This window comes from Sarcophilus harrisii, chromosome 2, assembly GCF_902635505.1.
Source record: "Sarcophilus harrisii chromosome 2, mSarHar1.11, whole genome shotgun sequence".
NCBI lineage: Eukaryota > Metazoa > Chordata > Mammalia > Dasyuromorphia > Dasyuridae > Sarcophilus > Sarcophilus harrisii.
In genome coordinates this window covers 263,670,807-263,688,579 of record NC_045427.1, presented here as the reverse complement: position 1 = coordinate 263,688,579, position 17,773 = coordinate 263,670,807, and the positions used below count along the sequence as shown (strand labels likewise).

The 17,773-nt window shown below is 37.6% G+C and overlaps 2 protein-coding genes across 2 annotated transcripts in view; one reads left to right on the top strand and one right to left on the bottom strand.

The window, feature by feature from the left end:
- Positions 1-6,938, bottom strand: part of GANC (glucosidase alpha, neutral C) — a 51,806-nt gene extending 44,868 nt beyond the window's left edge. Inside the window, exons 1-3 of the mRNA XM_031952152.1 lie at positions 6,461-6,938; positions 5,277-5,339; positions 4,625-4,730 (exon numbers count right to left, since the gene is read on the bottom strand). Coding sequence (XP_031808012.1) covers positions 4,625-4,730; positions 5,277-5,339; positions 6,461-6,492 — 201 coding nt within the window. The 5' untranslated portion in view covers positions 6,493-6,938. The remainder of the gene's footprint in view (positions 1-4,624; positions 4,731-5,276; positions 5,340-6,460) is intronic.
- A 1,006-nt stretch (positions 6,939-7,944) lies between these two features.
- The window catches only part of TMEM87A (transmembrane protein 87A), a 35,164-nt gene continuing 25,335 nt past the window's right edge, over positions 7,945-17,773 (top strand). Inside the window, exons 1-6 of the mRNA XM_012546340.3 lie at positions 7,945-8,158; positions 10,339-10,402; positions 14,052-14,143; positions 15,604-15,720; positions 17,306-17,359; positions 17,447-17,491. Coding sequence (XP_012401794.1) covers positions 8,003-8,158; positions 10,339-10,402; positions 14,052-14,143; positions 15,604-15,720; positions 17,306-17,359; positions 17,447-17,491 — 528 coding nt within the window. The 5' untranslated portion in view covers positions 7,945-8,002. The remainder of the gene's footprint in view (positions 8,159-10,338; positions 10,403-14,051; positions 14,144-15,603; positions 15,721-17,305; positions 17,360-17,446; positions 17,492-17,773) is intronic.

Here is a 17,773-nt window from a genome sequence, read left to right as displayed (position 1 = left end):
TTCCTTCATAGCTGAGTTTAAGTGGTAATCCTAATTTCCTAGCTGTTACTTCTGTCATCTTAAATTATCTTTTACTTGTTTACCTGATTGTGAGAGGTACCCATTATTTTAAAATAGAATAACAAGCACTGAATTACATAAAAAAATTAGCTTGTTTGGCAGCTAAATGGACAAATAGCTAGAGCACTGAGCCTGAAGTTGGGAAAGACATCTTCATTTGTTCAAATATGGTCATATGCTTAAAGCTGTATGACTCTGGGCAAGTCATTTCATTCTGCTTCAGTTTCCTCATCTGTAAAATGAGCTAGAGATGGAAATGGCAGACCACTCTAGTATCTTTGCCAAGAAAACTCCAAATGGGGTCACAGTGTTAGTTATAATGAGGACCACCATGAAATTGGCTTTCCTATAAATGTTCAAGAAAGGAATAATATACATCTATGTATACCTATATATACTTAATGTCTTAAGTATAATGACCTAAATCACTGCCAGAAGCCTCTTTTCATTTTATAATACTATGCTTATTTTTCGAATGGTTATCAAGAGAAGACATCCAAAATTTTACAGAGAGAGAAGTAATCCCTTTTCCCTTACCTATAGCTTCCCTCTCCTTATTACAATTATAGTTGGGCAGTTTTCTAGTCACCAAACTTGTAGTAATATATGGGCAAAAATAAAAAATTAAAAAGATGTGGATGATCTAAAATCAATGTGGGAGACATGGCTTTGTTTTTATGTTCATTAAGCAGACTTTCCAGAGTTGTATAGAAATGAAATTTTATTTACCCAAAATCGTGACTGACAATGGGTGAACAACAAAACATGTAACAGAGTAAGTCAAGACCACCTATTCTATGATTGTTTAGAGGAGATCCAAATAATACCACCTTCCTACTCTCCCTGGAGGGTAGAACCTTACCTTTCCTGTTGGCATCAGGTCCCTCCCACCACAATGTCAAGGACCAGGCAAAGATCCAAGCCAGTGGAATATCAGTTTTCTCAGAAAATAGCTTAGGATTTCCCAGGGTTTAGAGAATGGTCCAGAAGTTCATTAAATTGGTGCAGAGCACTTATTGCTCCCTCCACAGTTGTAGCCAATTGGTTTACTGCTATCACTGATTCTCTGCGGAGAGAATTGTCAACTTCACGTTGAGCATTAGCTCGTTCTCCAATGGCAATTAATCTGTCCAGATGTGCCTCTGAACGTCTGGCTAGATCCCATGTTAACCTCCTGTTCCTGGCCATTTCAGCAGAGATAGTGTTGGCTAGGGAGCGCCGCCTCTGCCTTATTCGCCGAGGAGGAGGTTGGTTGGGTAAAGGTCCATCCCCATGAGCCTTAGAAGAAGAAAAGGGCAAAAAACTGGGGGATTGGCAAGTATCATTTTCGGGCTCTGCTTTGCAGGACGCACCTGCTGTGGCCATAGAGGGACTCAGAGGCACATCTTCTTCCTTGAGGAAGCTGCAAGATGTATTACAAGTGAAATCTTGAGAATAGCCTGCAAAAGAAAGTAAAAATTTTGCCAAATGGCTGGCTATTCTCACCACAAGAATATTTAAAAGCTAGATTACAATGCAGAATGAAGCAATATTGTAAAAGGTTTATTCCAGGGGAATATTGGGCTGAGAAGTCTGTCAATCTGTATGTGTGTGTGCCCCTGCCTATTATATATATATAAATATGTAGATTTATATATCTGTGTGTATACAAGAATATATATTATTTACCTATAAATATAAATAAATCTACATCTATCCATGGCTCTTACCCTCCTGTTTTTAGGGTAGCTCTTCTTTGTAGCTCAGGTCAAGACCTGACTATAACTAGAAATGGAGAGGTAAGGGCAAAAAGGGTGAAAAGCCAGTGTCAAGAAAATAAACCAGAACTTCTTTCACTAAATACTATTTTGATTTTTCTCAACAAACACATAACTATTTATACAATCTACTTTATCAGCCTCCTCCCAGCCTTTCTAGGAACCATCCATCTCTAAATCTATACAATCACTTTTGAAGCTGGAAATTTTTGATCTCTAGCCAACTATATAAAGGAATTAATGCAATGGAATGTGCCTTGTGAATGCCTGCATCTCAAAATAGTTTTAAGTGAATTGATCCATTCTTAGATAACTATTTAACCTTATTGGGTCTTTGGGTCAGAAGAGTATAGCTCTGCTAGGAATCCTGACTGCTCATTTCTGGGATTTCAAAAACTAACCCAAAGCTTGGGTTATTTTCACAGTGGATGCTTAGTTGGCATGAGCACTGAGTGTCAAAGACGGATGGAGAAAACTGAGCACGTCACAATGAGGGAAGGCTGACCCATCTCAGACCTAGTGATGCAGTAATGGGTGGGGCAAAGCACAAAGACTGATGCTGAGAAATGATTCTGGGTAACAATTCCAAGATTTGAAGCAGCTTCCTCCCCCAACCTTTACATGCATTTGCCTGTGACTGCAAGCATATCCCCAAAGTTCCCATTACCTGGAGTCTGATCCACAGGTTCCTCATTATTTTCTGTCTTGATGGGGAGGTGGCTCACATCAGTCTCTTCTGATTCCCACCATGTTGAGTGTTGTCTTATGGTGAGATCCTGTGGGACCTCCTGGACTCTGGCTTCTTCTTCCATGAGGGTGTCCAAATCTCCTAGGTTCTGGTCTCTGTGTCTGAGCTGCATAACATTGTCCTTCAAGTATTCAGGGTCCATGGAGAAGGGTTTGCAGACAAATGGTCTAGAGTGTTGTAAAAGGCAATGTGGTGGGGAGTCCACCACTTTTGGCACTGGTCAAATACCTTGAGAAAAGTTGCCTTGAGGGCTTTAAATTTGGAACTGAATTTTTCAGTGCATTTGAAGCTTGCCTTCCTCCTTTGCATTACACCGCTATAGATCTAAGCATTTGGATGGATTGTTAAATACTCAATGTATATATTAGTCTTCCCCAAAATAGAAAGTAGCATGCATATCTCCTACTTTGACATCTCTTTTCTGAATGTTGGGCACAATGGAATGAGAGGACAAAATAAAATGAAAAAGCTGCTGACAAACTGCTTGGGCAAAATTGTTGATTTTCTAGAGACTTTTCTTCTGTGAACTTCCTGCATTCCCTGAACACATCATACTTTTTTTTGTCTTCTTTCAACGTTTTGTGACTAGATATTTCTATTTGTGCGGTCAGAAGCCCTTATGAGTCAGTGATGCTATATGGCTTCCCAAAAGAGGGCAATGTTCACTTCAAAATGCTTAAATAGCCATTAAACTAGAATCACATATGACTTAATATGATAGGCCTGGCCTTATTTCCACTGGGCCTGTGGCTTTCTGGTTTTAAGGAACTTTGAAGGAAATAATCAAAGATACTGAAAATACTAAACAAAAATATTAATTCCTCTTGAAAATTGGAAAGCCAATATGTATTCGGTATGAAAAAAAATTAAAGTGATAAACATTGTATTTGAACAGTTAAGGAAATAGAAAAAAGAGCTTTATAAGATATTTACATGAGTCAACAAGCCCAAGATTGCAATCCTCTAATAGCCAGGATAACTATGAATATGCCTTTTAATTTGAATTTGGGAAAGAAAGCTCTGGAGAAAATCCCACATCTATTCCTTTTGCATAAACTGGCCATAGGAATCTTAGATGTTGCTCCATAACTTCAAATTATATAATGCTATTTTGTAACATGAAGTCCTAAACAGTTACAGTCTTAGAATAAAATAAGGAAACTCCCTATTTTGAGGGAAGGACACATTCTTGGAAGTTGTGATAGGTACTTGTCCTGTTTTATTAGGACTGACCCTGAGCTATAGAGGTAGAAATGGGAGCTCTTAAAAACATTTTGGGAATGGGAAAGCCATTTTAAGTTTTTCATATCTGTAATAAGGAAAAAAAATTTTATAGCCTTCATCCTAGAATTGGAATTTGATAAGAGATTAGTGCCCAGTACCTCAAAATATTTTCAGTAGCTTTAAAAAAAAAAAAACAAAAAAAACCAAACTACATTTCAGAGCTAGTTTAGTTTGTGAGATCATAAGAGACAAATGAAGCTTTCAGAGATAGTTGATGTTTATGGTGTCTGTGGTAAATACATGTAGCCCAGACTCCTGTCAAACTGATTCTGCCAGCTCCGTCCTACTGTCTACTGTGATTAGCTTAAAACCATGAGCCCAAGCACCAACTACTTGTTCTTGTCTTTTCACTTTAGAATATGTAACAGCATAACTAGCCAAAACATTTTAGTGAATCAGAACTCTTGAAATTTAATAATTCTGAATCCTGAAATTGTAAAACCCTGAAAGTGTTTCTCATTGCTTGCACAATCCCTTTTCTTCTTTTTGCTGGTTTAGGTTTGGAAACTCTGAATCTGCTGTTTTATTCTCATTTGGCATATTCAGCTGGATATTGTCCAAAAAATTAGAATAAATTGGTGTTGGTGTAGACACTACAATGTAATATTGCTTTCCACCCCTTTTCTAACCTACAAGTATTTTTGGACTACTGTAAGGAACAGTGTATTTTTGGACTAGTGTTGGCAATTTTAATTCCTTTTAAAGGAATTATACTTATATACAGCCCAATTAATTACAGAAGCAAAAACCTTTCCTAGGGAAATTCTGGTCTCACCTTATTCACTTCATTGATGATCTGGAATTTGGTGCTGTCTTTGCCTGATGTAACTGAGTCCAGTAATGCCCGATAGGTATTCTTCCTTGGGATTAGCTTCTGACGTCTACAGATACCAAGAAGATGTCAGAGAGGTACTTTTGGCAAAATCTAAGGGATAATGTTATCTGAGAAAATGCACATACTGACATGTCCAAATTCAGAATGCCAATAATTTATACAGGCCCATCCAGTTCATATGCTAGTAAAACTAACTGACAACATACTGGTCAGGAATTATATTCTATCTCCTTTGGCTATAATTCTTCAGGAGATGTGGTCATTTTCATAGATGTCATTTAGAGCTCATATATTTGGTAATTATCCATGCTAATGGTTAGAGATGCTAATGGATAGAGAATGTCAATCTCTAATATATAGAGATACAGAGATATAGTATTTACTTCAGAGGCTTAATGAATTAGCAGTAAAATTCCCCCAAGAATTTTTCCTCTTACTAAAAAGAGAAGAAACCAAGAAGCTACTATTATTATTTAGCCAATTTATTAGGATACCTTTACTTTTATGATCTAAAATTTCCCAAATTTTAAATAAGCATTAATTCTGACATGCTATCAAGAATGTTGCTTCATATAACATTCTCTTTCCTTACCTGTAAAAACCAATTTTGCTGCAGTCTTTAAAGATGCTTTTATCCACAGCTTCATCTTGAAAGCTAAATGATAAAAAGTTTTAAGAATTTGACTATAGTCATTGCAAGATTTAATATTTTAAAATTTATCTACTTATTACATCTTATCAACTAATTTCTGTCACTATATTCTGCCACAATAGGAAAAAATACTTTTTAAAAATTGTTTTAATTATTGAAAAATATTTATGTAACAGAAATGTAACATTTCCAAGTGATGACGCCTAGTTATCTTGATTCCCTCTTCCCCTCCCCCCCTCGAAAAAAAATTTGAAAGGAAAACGCTACATATAGGACTTAAACTCTGAATTCTAGAGGAAAAATAAAATCGAGAGCAAAGCTGAGTGCAGCTTATTAAACTGATCAAGGGATACTATTGCATAAAAGGGACCTGGAGCATCGGGATGCTAATAACAAAAGTGGAAAGAACGTTTTGCTTTTTAGGGTTATCTTTAGTTACGAGGTTACAGAAAAGAGCTTTCTGAACAAAACAAAAGCAGGCACTAAGGGATTTGAGTAAGCTTATGTGGGGTGGAAAGAATTATACCCTGCATAAACTTGCTCTCCGATTTATTTATTACAATTGAGTGGAGCAGAGGTGTGGTGTAGAATATCTAGACTCAGCACATTCACAGTGATTATAAAGGCTCCTGTTTTTGAGCCAGAATTTTAAAAAACATGTTCAGGAATGGGTACTTGCCTAAAGGATCACTTAGAGGACAAGTAACCAACCCTCAATTCTAGATCACTCTCCACTGAGTTCTGCTTTTAAAACCAGTGGTTGGAAAAGCTTTCCTGATCTTGTCTTCGGGTCTGGAAAAAACTTCTTGAGTGACTGCTACGGGAAAAAGGAACGGGTCCAGCCGGGTAAGCAAAGAAGGCGGATATTTGCGGACTCTATAGATTTCAAGTCCCTTTGCAAGGTAGATTCCCTGACCTTGGACAAGCTCTGCCCTTCCATTCCCCCTGCGCCTCCAGCTATCATAAATCGTGGGTGATAATGATGGCCAAGACGTATCATAGTTATAGACCATAAACGCGGAGAAAAAAAATGCCTTGTAACCTAAGAGACAACACTACTTAAAACACACACACACACACACACACACACACACACACACACACTCTAGCCGAGAGCCTTTTACCTGATGGCGTCTTCGCCGCCAGCCGCTTCCATGGCCGCCCACCCGCTGCACGCACCCCGAGGACTCCGGCTCAGAACCACTCGGCAGAGCCGCACATCCGACCTAGTTCCATTGCCAACTGCGGGGGGTCGTTGAAATCCACACAAAGATCTTTAGTTAATTACAGCCTAACTACCACCTTCCTATAGGCTTCTGGGAAAAGAAAGTCTTATCAAAATAGTGGCCCTCTGGCTGGCCTTAAATTAGAAAGGCAGAGAAGGGGAAATGACCTCAACTCTTATTTTAGAAACACCTGGGAGGGAGGGGGAGAGAAAGAGAAAGAGAGAAGCAGAACCTTCTTGTCTCTGCTTGCCTGATTGGAACTCAGTCATCCCCCGCCTCTCCTCCGCCCCCCTTGACTAGGGAGCTAGCGCTTCTGTCCATAGTGAACATGGGTCGGGATGGTAGAATTTCACTGATCAGAAGATTTGTTGTCTCCTAGTGAAGCTCCATTTGGGGGGGGGGGGGGGGGGGGGGGGGGGGGGGGGGGAAGGGAGGGGGAGGGGAGAAAGAGTAAGACAAGAATGGGCTCCGGTGAAGATTAAATCGAAATAATAGATAGATTTTTGCATTTAGTATCTGTGTGACCAACTCGGTCTTAAAAAAAAAAAAAGCCGTATCTGAAGTTACCATTATGTACACAGTGGACGGAATGGAGAAAACGTTTATTTATTAAGCACTTACTATGTGCCACGTAAGATAAATAATGATAGAAGGATGATATCCATAGGTCCCAGGGGTCCATTCTGCTTGCATTTATTAAGCGCCTACTGTGTTCGCAGGCACGGAAACGGAAGCCGAATAGTTTCAGCGCCTTTAAGGGCAGGCTTTGCTTATTCACTTTTCCGTTCTTGTCAGCGGGCTTAATACCCGATCTTTTGATGCTAGGAGCGGTTGGAGGTGGGGTGAAGTGGGGGAGCGGTCTATTTTCTTGATGCTAGGGTAAGGCTAGTTATGGTCCTGAGATCTCTAAAGATCCCTTCCACTGTCCTAAGGCCAGCTGAGCCTTTTTTCGAGGAGTCTCCCTCTAAAGCCAAGCTTACCTTATGGGAGAGGAGTGGGCGCTTTTTGAACTTGAAAGCGCCATGTAAATTTAATACAAACATCATGACGGGAAGTCTGCTGGGGGTAGGGAAAAGAGAAGGTTGCGAGGGGAAAATGCACATTTTTTTAGTATCCTTAAAAGTGTCCGATCGTCAAAGACTGACACGGAACCTGATTTTAGGGAATAGCCCGAGCAGAGGCCGGGGGTGACAATCATCATTCTAAACCTCCAAGGTGACCCGGAGGGGAGACAGCGCCTGCGCAGTGCGTCCGAGGCCTTGTTCTTGAACTGGCAGAAAGGCCAAGGTGCTAGGAGGAGGGGGAGGATGCGATCAGCCGGTCAAAAACAAACAGCAGCGGAAGAATAAGAATACCCGGATAATGCCGCCCCCTAGCGCAAGACCGGAAAGAGGCGGGAGGGAGACCGGAAGGAGGCGAGACGCTCTCCCCGGACACTTCATGGCCGCGAAGATGGCGGCCGCTGCGTGGCTTCGGCTAGTACCTGTCACTCTCATTCTCCTCGGGACATTGCCGTCCCCGCTCTCTCTTCCCAGTGCGGGGCCAAGACCTGCAGCCGCCGCCGAGAGATCCAAGTGGCATGTCCCGGTGCACTTGGTGAGCGTTCATCTTTGCGGCGACCCCCTCGCTTGTAGTACGGTGGCCCGAGGGGTCCAGTCCCGGCGCTGCGAAGTCAGCCAGTTAGAGGGGTTGGGATTCCGGGGGCCCCGCTGTGTCATCTGACGCTGACCCTCTGGGACCGGGACCAAGCCCGCTTTCCATTAGAAAACGAAGTGATAATGAGGGGCTGAAGTAATGGCAATTAGTGAGGGGAGGAGGGAGGAGGCCGGCGACACGTTCCCGCTGAGGGAAAGGAACAGGTTCCTATCTGGAAAGTAAACGGAGAGCCGAAGTCAGGGCGTGACGTGGGGTGATCGGAAGATTGAGCTCTTAACTAGAGAGGTTTTTCGTAGGCCTCATGTCGGAGTTTTTCGTTTCTCGGGTCTAATAGTAACAGTTTTCTTGTTACAAGGGCTTGTGGTTAGATGGGGACATAGAGGAAGTAGGGCCTCTTTCATGGCCTTCTGGGCAAGAATCCCGGCTTCCTTGTAGGAACCGGATCTCTCGCAGAGTCTTTAGTTGACTGTTTTTCCTTTCACAAGTTCATCTTGAATTTAGGTGTTTTTAATGAGACCTCATGGAAGCTCTTTGGAGCTTTGTACATACATTGCTTTGTAATTGCCTCATCTCTTAGCATGGTTACATCCAAAATGGAGAGAATGGCACACCTTATTCTGAATTTGGTCCCATTTTGGAAATGACAGAGTACTGTCGGATGCTCTTTTTGTGTGGGACAAGTTGCATTCAGGCAAGAAACGTTTTGAAAATGAGCCTTGTTGAAAATCATATTGGTTCTTGCCCTGTTTTCACTGTCATGTGTACAACTTTAATTCAGGCTTGTGAGGAAGTGAGAGTCTGATCTCATTGTTTCCCATAGCTTTTAAAATGTTAGAAATGTTTTTTTGGTGGTCGTGATTGTAGGCTCCAACTAGGAATTTAACATATAGTATTTTACACCTAACTGTATTTGAAAATATAAAACTTTTGTGCATTTTAATAGGAAAGTCTAGTCCTCTATTCATACTTTGAAAAGACTTTCTATGAAGACGCTTCCTTGATTTTATTTCTTTCCTCATACTGCTCAATTCTTCCAATCTGTAAAGACCTTTTCTTCTTGAACCTTTTTTTACAAAGCATTTGTTTAATTCACATATGATGTATTTTGTGTTATAATTGTTTGCATATAGCACCTACTAAATATACTTCATGAGTGTAAAAATCATATCTCCTTTAAACTTTGAAGCTCCCTCAATCCCAAGTTTATCCATCCCATTACTGGCAATTTAACAAATGTCTCCAGTTTAATTTAAATAGTAGACTGGGCTTGACTCCTCCAGAAAGGGAATGTGTGAGAAAAGAGAATCTAAAAATAGATTTAACTTTTTGTTTAGCTTTTGCTTTCCTAGAGTGTTTAGTTCACCTTCTATTAAATAAAAATGTTGTACCCCTGCCTCTAGTGACAGGAGTTGCCTTAGAAGGAAAGAAAAAAGTAAAACTGTAGGCAGCTGGGGTTGAAGGGGATAGTCTTAAGCCTGTAACTAGGAAAATCTGAATTCAAATATAGCCACAGACACTTAGAGGTGTGTGACCTGGGACAGGTACTTCAGTTTCTTCAACTATAAAATGAAAGTGATAAAAAGGATCTACCTCCCAGAAGTTTTGTGAGACTAAAATAAAACATTTGTAATGTATTTAGCATAGTGCCTATCATATAGTAGGGGTTTAATAAATGCTTTCCCTTTCACCCCCTCCAATTTAGAAAACTAATATTGGGGTTTTGCAAGATTTAAATTGTCCAGCTAGTGATATTCTTTTTTGGAGAAAATTAAAATTGTTATCAAATAGTCTGTTAGTCTAGTCAACTTTATTGGAGACAGGAATTAGACCTCTGACTAAAGTAGTCTAGGAACTGGGGGAGGGGTGATGGTGGTGGTGATGGTGATGGTGATGATAGGTGGTAATGAACTTCCTCTACTAATTAAGTTGTCACCTCAGAAATTTCTAGTCTTAGAGAAATTTCATAAGGCACTGAAAAATTAGGTGGAAACTTGTTTAGTGTCACATAATCTGAATGTCTTGGAGCATGATAAGACTTGGGTCTTCCTCTTTTCAGGACCATCTTTCCAATCACTGTACCATGCTGCCTTAGCTTGTGTTTTTTACTTTTCTTTTTTCAGGAGAAGAAGAAGTATTTCACTTTTGGAAAGATCCTCTTCAACAACACTACTATCTACTTAAATTGTGAGTTCTTAAAAGTCATCTGATTTATGATTTTTAAAAAATGATGGCTATATTCACCATGCTCTTGATAATTTAAAAAAAAATTCCTAACTTTAGTGTGTGCTGAAAATATCTTATAAATTCTGAAACTTGGACCTCTATAAATTAGTAGGACTATATTTAATTACTCAAATGAATAAAAGGAAATATAGGAAAAGTGGTTTGTTGAGATGCTTCACTTCTCCTTAGTTATAGGGTCCAGGTATGTATACCTTTAGTATATAAACTGAAGTCTAAACATGAGGGATTTTAAATAGCCCTTGCCTAGATATTTTCTACTAACACTTGTAATTCTTTAAATTTATTGGTTATTTGATAATTTAATGCAGTCTGTTTACAGTAGTGAGTGCCAGAGGTATCATTGCTTTTTACCTTTGTGCATTTGTCAGATGTTTGACAACTTCCAAAGTCTCTGGATCGTAGGAGCCTAAATCTACGGCTTATATTTAGGTTGTACTAACATTTAGCTTTGGGTGTAAGCATTATAATCTTTTTCTCTAAGGAGGAAAAGATTTCATTCCCTGGGTGTTTTGAAGAAATATTGCCAATAATTCAAAGATAAATTCCCCTTCCTCCCCTCCAATTTAGAAAACTCTGACACTGATTAATATCACATTTTTAGAATAGTTTAAAAATATTTAACAATAGACTATGGATTTTATTAGGGACATAAATAATATTATAGGATCCCTAGAGGTTTTAATAGATAGGTTTATTTCAGTCTTTTAGGATTTTTTATTTCATTCCATTGAGCAACAAACAAAAGCTTATATTGAGTTTTCAGACTCTGACTTTAGAAAGAAATATGATGTTTGAAAGTAATATATAGAAATAAGGGAAAATAGACCTTTTATTTCTGTTATTGATTTCTGAGCCTTTGTACAGAAAGGACAGACTCTTCTTAGTGTCTTCCTTCCTACCTTCAGTATAAAATAAGGTATAAATGAAATAAGTTAGGATATATGTGTATTAAGTTTGTAGCAGATGAGGATATACTTGAATAGAAATAAGATATGATTTTTTTGACTGGTAACTTTAAAAATTTCTATATAAATTAAATAATTTCTTGACACATCATTGTTTAATGAGGTTATTGGGTAGCTTTTAGAGTTAGCGGATTTTTCTTCAAAAGACTCTTGCAGATAATCAAGTGTTAGCTTCCTGGCTTTTGTACCATTTTTAGGTTCTTTTTGCTATTCATAATTTTCAAATAAAAATTAAATCTCAAAGTTATTTAGGCTGTATATAGTATCTACATTTTATAGTGTTTTTAGAGTTCGTGTGGGCAATTAATATTTATATTGTATTTCTGCAGCACTTTTTCTGGCAGCCCTTGTGTAATTTGTTTTCTTTACTAGTTATTTACATACATTTTTCTAAGGGGTCTATAGAAATTGATTTGGGTGCTTTTAATTTTCTCTTAAAGTCGAAACCTTTATTCAAGTCATTGAGTGAGTGTTCAAGGTAAATCCTTGAATTCAGTGTTACCAAGGATTAGTTGAATGTATCTCCGGGTTTTGACTTGTTAAAGGGATTGACTTTTAATTGATCAGATTTCTAAAATATCCTATTTTTTCCTCTGAAGAATTTAAGCCTAATGAGCTTTTTATAATTTCCACAGACCTTTTATTTGCTACATTTGATAACTTGATAACCCGGTAAAATGCTTTGATGATTTTTACCTTCTTTCCTATGCCTTCTCCCTATGGAAATTTATTTGTAAAATGAGTAACAGATTTATGTAATATCTTCTTGAGAGCTAGAAGTAAATTTCATAGGTGTAATTGCATGCGTCTTTCCAAATCTCTAGAAGGCAGGGAGGGGTTGATCTTTCTCCACTCTCACAGGTACCAGGACAAAGGTACCAAAAACTTGAGTGACTTGATCAGGTTTCCACACCCAGTCAGTGGCACAGCTGTAATTACCATAGTCTGAGTTTTTGGACTTGAGCTCATTCTCAGTAACTCTCAGACTTTGGTTAATGGAGTTTTAGGGTTCCCTGAGTGGTTCCTTGAAAGAATACAGTCCTGTTTGCAGCTTTTCTGTCTCTGCATCCTTGATCATTTCATGTTGTACTAGCCTATGATGCCCTATATCTTCTACTGTGTTAAAATCCTACAATTCTTCAACATTTAATTAGTTCCTCCTCTTCCATGAAGATTTTTCAGTCTCCAGTGTTTTTTTTCTTTCTGAACACATAGCTTCAATTAGTCAAAAAGCATTTATTAAGTATTTAAAGTGTGCCAAGTGGAAGAACCCAGTAACTTGGGATATAAAAGAAGTGAAAACATGACCCTACCTCAAGAAGCTGAATATCTAGTATGGGAGACAACACATATATAACTTATATAAAGGCCTCCTGCAGAAAGTGAGATTTGATTTGAGTTTTGAAAGAGGTCAGGGAAGTGAGGAAGTAGAAGTTAGGAGGGTGAATGTTATTGGCCTAGGACTGGCCAGTAAAAAGGCCAGATAAAGATAGGAGATGGTGGGTCATGTGTGAGGAGCAGTTAGGTGGCTAGTGTGTATGTTTAGGAGAATAAAATATAAGAAAACTGAAAAGGTAGAATAGGACCAGTTTGGGAAGGGCTTTAATGCCAAACAGTAGGTACTTGTACTATCCATTAAACATCTAATTACATACATATATAGGTGAATGCACCTTCCAGATTGCAGTCAGTGTTCTCATCACGTTCTTCCCCTTCTTAGAAATCTTCAATTGCTTCCTTATGCCTTTAGACTAAAATACTGACTTCTTGGAATGGCATTTAAAGCCCTTCACAATCTGGTTCTAACCTACTTTCACAGATTTCTTTCACATTTCTCTTCATAGGCTCTTTGTTCCACACATCCTAGCCTAATCTTTCCATCTCATCCTTCACACACAATGGGTCTCCTGTGCTTAAAAACTTGTCTTTGTCACTTTTGCTCTCTCCTCATCCACACGGTTATTTCTGTTCTCAATATTTTATGCCTGTTGGATCATCCAGTAGACTTCTGCACCAGTTTTTGTATCCCTACTTAATGTCTAGCACAGTGTCTTCCTTGCAATAAATGTTTGTTGGCTTGAATTGAATTGTACTGTTAAGAACTTTTACGGTCATTTAATTTGTTAGTTATTTATAGCTCACCTCTCTAATTAGATGAAAATCTTTTTAGGGAAGAAAAGAACCATGTTGTTTACTTTTTGTACTTTCTTCAGTGCTTGGTACAATACCTAGAATTGTATAGTAGGTGACTAATAAATATAGATTTGCCTTGGCAGGCATGCCTGACTTTTGTCTATTTTATCACCTATGGAATCTTCTATGACATAGCAACAGGGTTTGGGGAGGTTTCTAGGCATTAAAAAGTAGAGTATCTAGTCTCTTGAAATTGAAAACCACTAATATAGGGCAGCACTGCCCTATTGGGCCATACTTTTGTACAGCAGCAGTTATATCTGGTTTAAGAAGATGTATATATTTTTTAGTTTGTCTCTACTTGGCATGTATTAAAATCAGAATGAAATTCTTTAATGTTTACAGAGAGTAAATAAGATTTATGGCAATGTGATAGGAAGATTGTTTTTTGTGGTAATTGCCTTTACTGACATACATTTCCTCTTTTATAGTTGAAGGAGAACCTTGTGATCCATCCTTGAGTTTCAATGTGACCTGGTACTTACGTTCTTGTAACTGTTACAACGAAGTCTTCAATTTTGGGGTAAGAGACGTAGTTATAGAGCTAACAGTGACTTTGGAAATCACTTTCATTTCACAATTGAGGTAGAGAAAGATTAAATGATTTGCCCAATGTCATACAGCTAGTTACTGATAGAATCAGATGTGGGCCCCAAATTTTTTGGCTTCTAGTTGAGTGCTCTCTCCATGTATGATGCTGCCTCATTTGAAGACGTCTTTTCACTGCTGCTCTATTTAATCTTATTAGACTTTGTCTTTGTTTTCAATTCTTTGATGTAATCCTTTTTTTGTTTTTTATTTTCCTGTAATTTCTTAAAGATGATTTCACTTTATCTGCAAGTAATAAGTGCTCATTGGCCATACCATTTTGTCATAAATTATGCTTTTTACATGACTTCTGTTCTATGATATAAAACCTTTAGCCTTTGGTACCTAATTTTCAGATTTGTATAAAATGCTTTTGATCAGCTAGAATACCAATTCTAACTATTTCTTGGATTTGAAGTGAATTGAGATGCACATGTATGTTTTGTCACACTTAGAAAAGATTAGGAAGAAGGTTGTGGGTAAGGGTTGAAATGATGAGGAAAGGATAGATAATGTTAGAATTTCTAGGGTTCTCAGATGAAATAGCATGTCCTTTAATAGATTTCTTATTGGATATACCATAAAACATTAATTTAGATTCTTTTCATATGAAATTTGAGGGAAATAGACGAAGTATTAACTGAAGTTTCTTTGTTTATCAAACCCTTCATAGATAATGCAAGTTAATAATGTAATGAATATTATTTTGAATGATAATGTGATATCCAAATACTAATGTTCATCAATCATTTGGAGATGTAGGAATAGAACTTGAAAGAGAGAGGTCAGAACTAGGGATCAAGATTTAGGTATGAGCCTCAAAGAGTTGATAAGGAACTGAATTTAGGATGAGAAGAATAGATGGCTAAAATCTTTTTGTCGTCTCTTAGCCTGTGAGAAGATATGTATTTTTTTTTTTTTGTCATTTTAGACCAAATTCATTCTTCTTTGGGACTTTAAAACATTTAGATTCTTGGTTATTGTTAAGAAAAGAATCCTGTAGTTTTCAAGCCCGATTTAGTCACTATTCCCTTTCTTTGTGAAATAGTTTTACTTGAAAATAGGACTTGCTGTGTGACCATACGCAAGACAGTTGACCTTTCTGGGCCTGTTTCCTTATCTATAAAGGAATAAAATGAATGCTTTCCTTCCTACTTCCCATAGATGTTGAAAGCAATAAACATGTAACATTCAGATTACATAAATGTGACTTGGTATAATAATTTTTATTGGATGACATATTATCTGAAGTTAGGTTAATTTTTTGGCATGTAGGAACTCCCAATATTTTGTTCAGCCTAAAGTCCACCTTTTTTATTTTCTGAAGGCCTTTTTATGAAAGGATAAATATTTCTGCAACAAAAATGTTTGCTGTTTGGTCTTTTGCCTTGCCAGGATGAACAAGCAGAAAAGTATTTTGGAAGCACCAAGGAAGAACGGTCAGGTTGGCCTGGGTCCTATGAAATGTTATCAACCTTGTTCCAGAACTGCAGTGAACTCTTTAAACCACAGGTAGTATTTAAAACTGGGAGTGGTAGTGGTGGTGGAGTAGTGGTGGTAAAATGAGATGGAGGTAATTTTATACTGTATTGTTCGTATTCTGTGATTTCTTGGACTTAAAAAAAAAACCAATTTATCTGAGGACAATTTGGAAGCATGTACTGATACTTTCACAAACAATGACTTATAGATAAATTTCCAAAAAATAGATATATGTTTATTTGTATGTAAATAAGGAAAAAAACAACCAAAACTTTAGTTTTTTCCTCATTGCTTTGTAACTGATATTTCACTCCCCAAATCAGGATTATTGGGCTTAATTACTCCTGGCCTGAAATTGAAAATGCTTCAGGGTTATTGTTTATTTGTTTGCTTTGTAAAGAAAAGTTTTGTTTTTTTTAAATAGTCACTGACTTTTTTTTGCCTTGGAGTCACATTGTATATCCTATTCTTTAGGAAATTTATATTGCAAAGGAACTTGTATATTGCTTTGGATAGCTAATAGAAAACTGGGCTTTGTGTTAGAAATTGCCATTTCTACAACTTTTGGCAAAGAAAGTCTGAATGGTTGCTTACAGCAGGATGAAGAAGTCTGATAATAGAATTGGAAAGGTTGTGTAGATGTCAACATTTAGAATTTGTGGATCTTGCAAAATGTCAGTCATGGGAAGTATAAGATAATAGGGGAAAGAAGGAAAAAGAAGTAAAATGAAAATATTTGTTTGTATTTTATGGTTCCTCACTCACATAGTAAGAGGTATTGAGCCTATACTCATATATAGTATGGTCCCTATTCTTTGGGACCATAAAGCTTCTGTTTTGGAGGCCAAGAAATCTAGAGCTTTTCCATTCCCTAATCAGACTTATTAGACCAGCTTTAATAAGAGGCTGTATGATGTGATATTGTCCCCTGTTCTTTGGGACCATAAAACTTCGGTTACAAAGGCCAAGAAATTTAGAGCTTTTTAACTTCCTAGTCAGACTCATTAGACCAGCTTTAATAAGAGACTGTGTGATATAGTAAAAGTAGTGCTGGATTTTCTTAAGAAGACCTGAGTTGAAATGGGCTCCACCACTTACTTAGGTAACAAAATCACTTTTCCACTGTGGCCTTTTGTTTCTTCATTTGCAGAATGAAAGGATTGGATTAGATGACCTCTCAGGTCCCATCTTTAAATTAATGGTCATGTGTGCTGCTGCTGTCTTAGCTAAGTCAGACGCACCTATGCTAATGAAGTAATGAAGTTTTTCCCCTTCACCAAAACAGAGATAACATCTTACTGTTAACAGTTCCATTTATTCATGACAAAAATGTGCTTATGAAAAGGGCAATGTGGAGGAACAAAATAATAAACACAGTGTAGTTGTCTAGACAGTTTGGCCACTAGGTTTTAATACAGTTTTCCTAATTCCAGATGGCTTTCATTTGTGAATGTTATCAATAAAGAATGCTTCTCTTTATTAGTTGCATTTTGCTGCATTGGAAGTTAGAATTGTCTCTTGCCATAAGAGTTTCTGTGGTGTGTTGATATACCATATTTTCTTAAGATTGTTAAAGGCTTTTTGATAATTCTAAGTTTAAAATTTATTTTTATAGAGTTTTTCTGGGGATTTTGTGCATCCAGTGGTGCTAGCAGGAGGAAAACAAGAGGTAATTGTTTTTCTTTAGTTCTTAATCTCTGAAGGGAGAGCAGATGTTTCTCACTCTTTAATCTATCTTGTTTTTCTCTATTTATAGGCTAGGTACAATGGAACCAATCATACGGCGGTTGTAGAAAAGCCTGTAAGTATATTTGTGTGGGAAGGGGAGAAGAGGAGGGTACTTAAAAGTCCTGAACCTCATTTGTTTTAATTATCTTCAATATATTCTTGAATTTGACTTTTCAATGTTAAGATTTAAAAAAGAATCTAAAGAGAATTGCAGTTTTTGCTATGATGTGACATGGAAGAGATTTTGGAAAATTGATTCCCAGTCAGTAATTCTGGTTGTACTCACAACCTTCTCCATGCCGGTTGGGTATATTCAGTAGAAAAGGACACTGATGAAGAGTTTTGAATGCAGAAT